The sequence below is a fragment of the Protomyctophum bolini genome (genome assembly GCF_963924005.1).
Source record: "Protomyctophum bolini genome assembly, chromosome: 23".
Classification (NCBI taxonomy): Eukaryota; Metazoa; Chordata; class Actinopteri; order Myctophiformes; family Myctophidae; genus Protomyctophum; species Protomyctophum bolini.
This window is the reverse complement of record NC_137884.1, coordinates 22,903,212-22,908,911: the sequence shown is the minus strand read 5'-3', so window position 1 is coordinate 22,908,911 and position 5,700 is coordinate 22,903,212. Positions and strand designations below refer to the sequence as shown.

The 5,700-nt window shown below is 42.3% G+C and overlaps 1 protein-coding gene across 1 annotated transcript in view; it reads left to right on the top strand.

Moving 5' to 3' along the window:
• The first annotated feature begins 376 nt into the window (after nt 1–376).
• Nucleotides 377–5,700, top strand: part of LOC308311321 (angiopoietin-related protein 5-like) — a 6,508-nt gene continuing 1,184 nt past the window's right edge. The window contains exons 1-6 of the mRNA XM_080757999.1: nt 377–435; nt 1,120–1,200; nt 1,801–1,837; nt 2,041–2,132; nt 5,037–5,157; nt 5,484–5,669. Coding sequence (XP_080614125.1) covers nt 1,132–1,200; nt 1,801–1,837; nt 2,041–2,132; nt 5,037–5,157; nt 5,484–5,669 — 505 coding nt within the window. The 5' untranslated portion in view covers nt 377–435; nt 1,120–1,131. The remainder of the gene's footprint in view (nt 436–1,119; nt 1,201–1,800; nt 1,838–2,040; nt 2,133–5,036; nt 5,158–5,483; nt 5,670–5,700) is intronic.

The following is a 5,700-nucleotide window of genomic DNA, read 5'->3' as shown; positions in this document are numbered from 1 at the left end:
TTAAAGTAGGCTACTAAAAGTAAAAGTAATCACTGTGCAGAATGTGCCATTCAAAAATGTGTACAAAATCTATTGAAAATAGCAGATCTACAAGCTTTACAAATGTTGGCTCTGAGATGTAGTGGAGTAAAAGTGAAAGTATTGGACATTGGAAATACTGAAGTAATACAAATACCTCAAAATTGTACTTAAGTACAGTACTTAAGCAAAAGTACTTTCCACCACTGGCCGTACGTAACAGTACTTGCTTTCTGTAAGTATAATTTTGAATTCCTCTCTTCATGCTCAGGGGAAGTTGCGTAGCCTACTGTGTCACACACGTCTGTGAAGGTGGAGTGGGTGTGGTGAACGACTGAGTCAGTAAGTAGAACAGAAGTGGACTTTAAGCAGAGTGACTTTCTGCAGCAGCAGAACACAAGGTTCCAACTGCCACAGGTAAATATGTGACTGAATTATAATACCGGTACCTTCCATGGATTGTTGATACTGCAGTATAGCTACAAGTCTGTCATTAATCATTACACCATGTTGTGAGCTTGGTTTTGGTTAAACAGTATAGGCCTATTTAACCCATTTTGGGGCGTGAACCCCTTTGGTGTTTTAACTTATGTTATGCTTTAGCTATTGAAAAATAGCTTTAAATTTTCAAAAATAGCAGACCTACAAGCTCGTAGCTTGTAGGTCTGCTATTTTTGAAAAATGAAAAGAACCACTGACATAGAAACATAGCTTTTTCAGAAAACTGTCAGGATGTAGAAGTCATTTTTTGAATCTGGTCTCAGGTCAGAATGTATGGGTAATTACTTTGTTGCTGTATAGCCAGCTATACTGTTTACCTTTGATTTTAACTATTATATACTATATATTGAGGTAAAAACGTTGGGTATTGATTAGACTTGTGAAATGGGACCATCGTCTGCATAATGAGTACTTTGTACTATTGGTACTTTACGTACATTATAATACTTTTGTACTTTTACACAAGTACTTTTTTTAATTCCAGACTTTTACTTGTAACAGAGTACTTCTACATTGCATGCCTTATTGATACTTTTACTTAAAATGTAGTACTTCTTCCACCACGGATACTGTCTTTACTATTTGTTTCTGTTTGCTCAGGCCCACGAAAACATGAAGAGACTGATTACTTATTGCGGGCTGGTGTTGACTTTTCTCCTGAGCCTCTCAGATCAGACTCCGGTAAGGATGTGAATTCACCGCCACCATAGTGTTGTCTGACAGCAACATTTTGATTTCGTGTTAGTCATAGACATTTTGAATACACTTCATGTATTCTATATACACAACATTACTTCTCGTCATATTTTAGTCATCTGAAATGTTTTACCTTGGCTTTAGTCTATAATCATTGGACAATAATGCATTTAGGTGGGCCTTGATGCATAATATGCTGAAAATAGCCAATCTACAAGTTCTATCTATTTCTATCTTCTTGATTGAATACAATTGGTATCCCGAGAACCTTAAAATGTTTTCTGTTTTAGGAGAAACGGGGAGAACTCTAGCTGCTACTGAACAAACACTCTATATGGCAAATTTGTGGGACTATATAGAGCTAAACTATTTAAGAAAAATATACTACATTAATAATGTCTAATAACGTGTTTTACCTTTTGTATTCTACTACCAGACAGTATGTATGCACATACGTCATCTTGGCATTGATTCAAATGTATACACACATAGTTCGGTGGACATTATGTCATGTGCAATTGGGTTTACAGGCTTAAGTTTAAAGGTTGCAATTATCATAATTTTGATCTTTTGCTGTATTGTTAGACCCATCGGATTGTTAGACCTGGTGTTGCAGCTCAAGGTATAGAACCCGTTACTTATACCATCATCATTCATTCACAAATGGTCTGAAAGATCTTTATACTAGCTCTGGCATATTGTTGTGCTCACTCACTCTGCCATACATATTGTGTCTCTCTCTCTGTCTCTCTCTGTCTCTCTCTCTCTCTCTCTCTCTCTCTCTCTCTCTCTCTCTCTCTCTCTCTCTCTCTCTCTCTCTCTCAGGAACAGACTGCTCACAGATCAAGACTCTCCAATCAAACGTGTCCAGTGGCGTCTATGTTGTTCAGCCCCCTGGAGTGAAGGCACCCTTCAAGGTATCAAACTATAGCATTTAATTCATAAACTCTTTTTCTCTCGTTGGGAATAATGGGATAGCTGGTTTTGTATAGCGTGTATAGCACCAACAAAAACTCCACATTCTCCGCTTTCCACATATCGTCATCGTGGGGTTAACCCACAGTGCGTAATAGACTGCATTAGTGGACAAAGATGGCTTTCCACCTCTTTTACCTGTAATTATATAGTAGCCTAATGAAAGTATAGTTGGGTCGTTTTTACGTCAGTTCCGTGACCACGAAGAGCAAAGGTCCGTTTCTCAATGGATGTGTCATCTAGGAGGGTTATTATTAAAAAAATTGAGCCCCCGTGTACCTCGCAAAAATGCGGGGGAAATTCATGAGCGCCCCAAATCCATATGGCCACCATCAAAAACCTGTTGAGGCACAATTATCTACAATTCATGTGACGTGTCAAACTAGGGGGTTTTCATGATTCTGAATCCATTCCACACATTAGTTTTACACTTTTACGCTTCTTTTAGTGTGGAAGGCACGTTATACTTCACGCTGCCACTCAAGTGACTATACTGGCCAATCACAGCGCATCTTTTCCGGGGCTTAATACAGACCTGAACATGCGCTCTGTGACGCACGCTACCATGGTTTTATCCTCGGCTTCGGGTTCTTGGAAACGCCCCCCAGCCACTGTGTTAGTTTTTACTGAGGTTAGGTTTAGGTATAGTTTACTGAGGTTGCGGGGTTAGGTTTAGGTATAGTTTTACTGAGGTTAAGGTTAGGGTTAGGTTTAGGTATAGTTTTACTGAGGTTAAGGTTAGGGTTAGGTTTAGGTATAGGTTTACTGAGGTTAAGGTTAGGGTTAGGTTTAGGTGTGAGGCTGTCAATCACAGCGACTGGCCAGACACAGCGCACCCCCTACGCCACTCTGTACTCAACCCGAGGACAGAACCATGGTAGCGTGACGTGACGCACGCTCATGCTTCCGCAAGGAATCTCTGGAAAGTTTGGCCCTCCCTGGAGCACATTACGCTCCAGAGCCGGAAAAGGGCGTCTACGTTTATATGTCTTGATGATTGGCAAAACCAGCAGCAACTGATCGGCTGACCTCCAGGGTTATAAACAAGTTTTGAAAGGGATATGGGGTACTGGTCTCCTGCATCTATCGACGATGCTGTACTCAGTAGACTTCTGTACCTATCTATCGACCCACTGACTGGCACTGCACTGCGTCTGAGACTGTAGCTAAAAGTATGAAGTGATGGGGTGAATTGAGGACGCCATGATTAGTCTTGAGGAGTCAGGAGTCAGGACTTGAGGATAAAAGGACAGAAAAGTGAAGACGTAAATTGTGAACGTCCACAATGAGATGATGTATGACGATAAGAGCGCGCCTCACCACTTCACATGGGTGTGATTTCTTTTTAAATATGACCTTTTCAATCCTTTTTTGGGGGACATTAAGTATGCCTAAGTTTTGACATGTGCTTGCTTGCATGCACGTGCGCCTGTGTTCGTATGTGCGCACGCATACAATGTGTGTGTGCGTGCATGTGTGCATATACTGTATATGCTTTCATATAGTTATAGCGTATGCATAGCATATGAGTGCAGTTCATTGGCTGCTATGGTGTTGTAAATGCATGTGTCCAGCTGAGTAATGTCAAACCACACACACACACACACACACACACACACACACACACACACACACACACACACACACACCGAGAGAGAGAGAGCACTAAAAGCAACATTAGCTAATGGACTGCTGGCGTCACTGGTCTACTCCTGTAATATTACTAGAGAGAGAGAGGGAGGGAGAGAGCAGACGGGTAAGTGAAGGAAGGAGAAAGAAAGAGGGCGAGTAAGTAGAGAGAGGGAAGCCGGAAGAATGATCACGAAAACGATGGAAAGGCCGAGGAGCAGTGGTGGAAAAAGAACAGTCATTCATTGCAATATACAGTACAGTACATTGCCGTATAAGTATTCAAACTTAAGCATGAAAATAGCACATCTATAAGCTCACAATGTGTCGCATTGCATTACATAATGTGGCTCTTGTGCTATTTTTTGCAAATTATTAAAAAAAATGTTTGAATGTGGTGTTTAAAAAAAACAAGGTGAACGTTAACTCCCCTTGCATACAGTACGTGAGATGTTTATAAAATGGTGCATAATTGTGTAGCAGAGTGGCTCAGAGCCTCGAGCCTGTTGGCCTCAAAAGTCTAACATCTCCCCCAGTCCATATAGGGATGCTCCTTTGGTTCTAGTGGTTAGGATGTTGGACTTTTACGCAGGTTAGACGGGTTCATGTGTTTGGTCCGACGGAGCATTGGTCCGAACGACAACCTAACCTCAAACCCTCACCCTAACCTTATAACCTCCCCCGGGGCAGCACACCTAAACCTAACCTCAAACCCTCACCCTAACCCTAACCTCCCCCGGGGCAGCACACCTAAACCTATCCCCAACCCTTACTGTGAGATACAATGGTTTCCTCCCCATACATACATACAGGTGTACTGTGAGATACAATGGTTTCCTCCCCATACATACATACAGGTGTACTGTGAGATGCAATGGTTTCCTCCCCATACATACATACAGGTGTACTGTGAGATAAAATGGTTTCCTCCCCATACATACATACAGGTGTACTGTGAGATGCAATGGTTTCCTCCCCATACATACATACAGGTGTACTGTGAGATAAACTGGTTTCCTCCCCATACATACATACAGGTGTACTGTGAGATAAACTGGTTTCCTCCCCATACATACATACAGGTGTACTGTGAGATAAACTGGTTTCCTCCCCATACATACATACAGGTGTACTGTGAGATACAATGGTTTCCTCCCCATACATACATACAGGTGTACTGTGAGATAAACTGGTTTCCTCCCCATACATACATACAGGTGTACTGTGAGATGCTGACTGACGGGGGCTGGACGGTGTTCCAGAGGCGTGGCACCGGGACAAAGGTTTCCTTCAACCAGAAATGGAAAGCTTATAAACTTGGCTTCGGAAACCTGAGAAGTACGTATTGTAACAAACTGCTCTTTTGTTCTTTTGTTCTCCTTTTGCTTTTTTCCCTGAGCTGAAAACATGCACATGTACGCACTATATTTCTTTACTCTATTGTTGCTCTTTCTTGCACTCTTTATTCAACCCTTTGTTGAGGGACTGTTGTTTCTGTGCTTGCTGTGTTTTGTTGTTTTTGTTTTTGTTGTTACGCTATCTATGCTTCTGCATTGTCTGAAGGAAGCCAAACAAATACGTTTTACTCGTATGTACCTGTACGCAAGATGTAACAAGAAAGCACAACCTTGAACCACTGGTTTCCTGTGCCCCATCTTTCCCAGAGGACCACTGGCTGGGCCTGAGAAAGGTCTTCTCCCTGACCAAGAACAAGGGCAGACACTGGGTCATGAGAGTGGACCTGTGGGACCACGAGGGCGGCGGGGCCTTCGCAGAGTACAGCGACTTCAGACTGGGCAAGGAGAAGGAGGCCTTCAAGCTGCACGTTGGACCATACAGCGGAAATGCAGGTACAGTATAGCAAAATGGCTTCCCTCACAT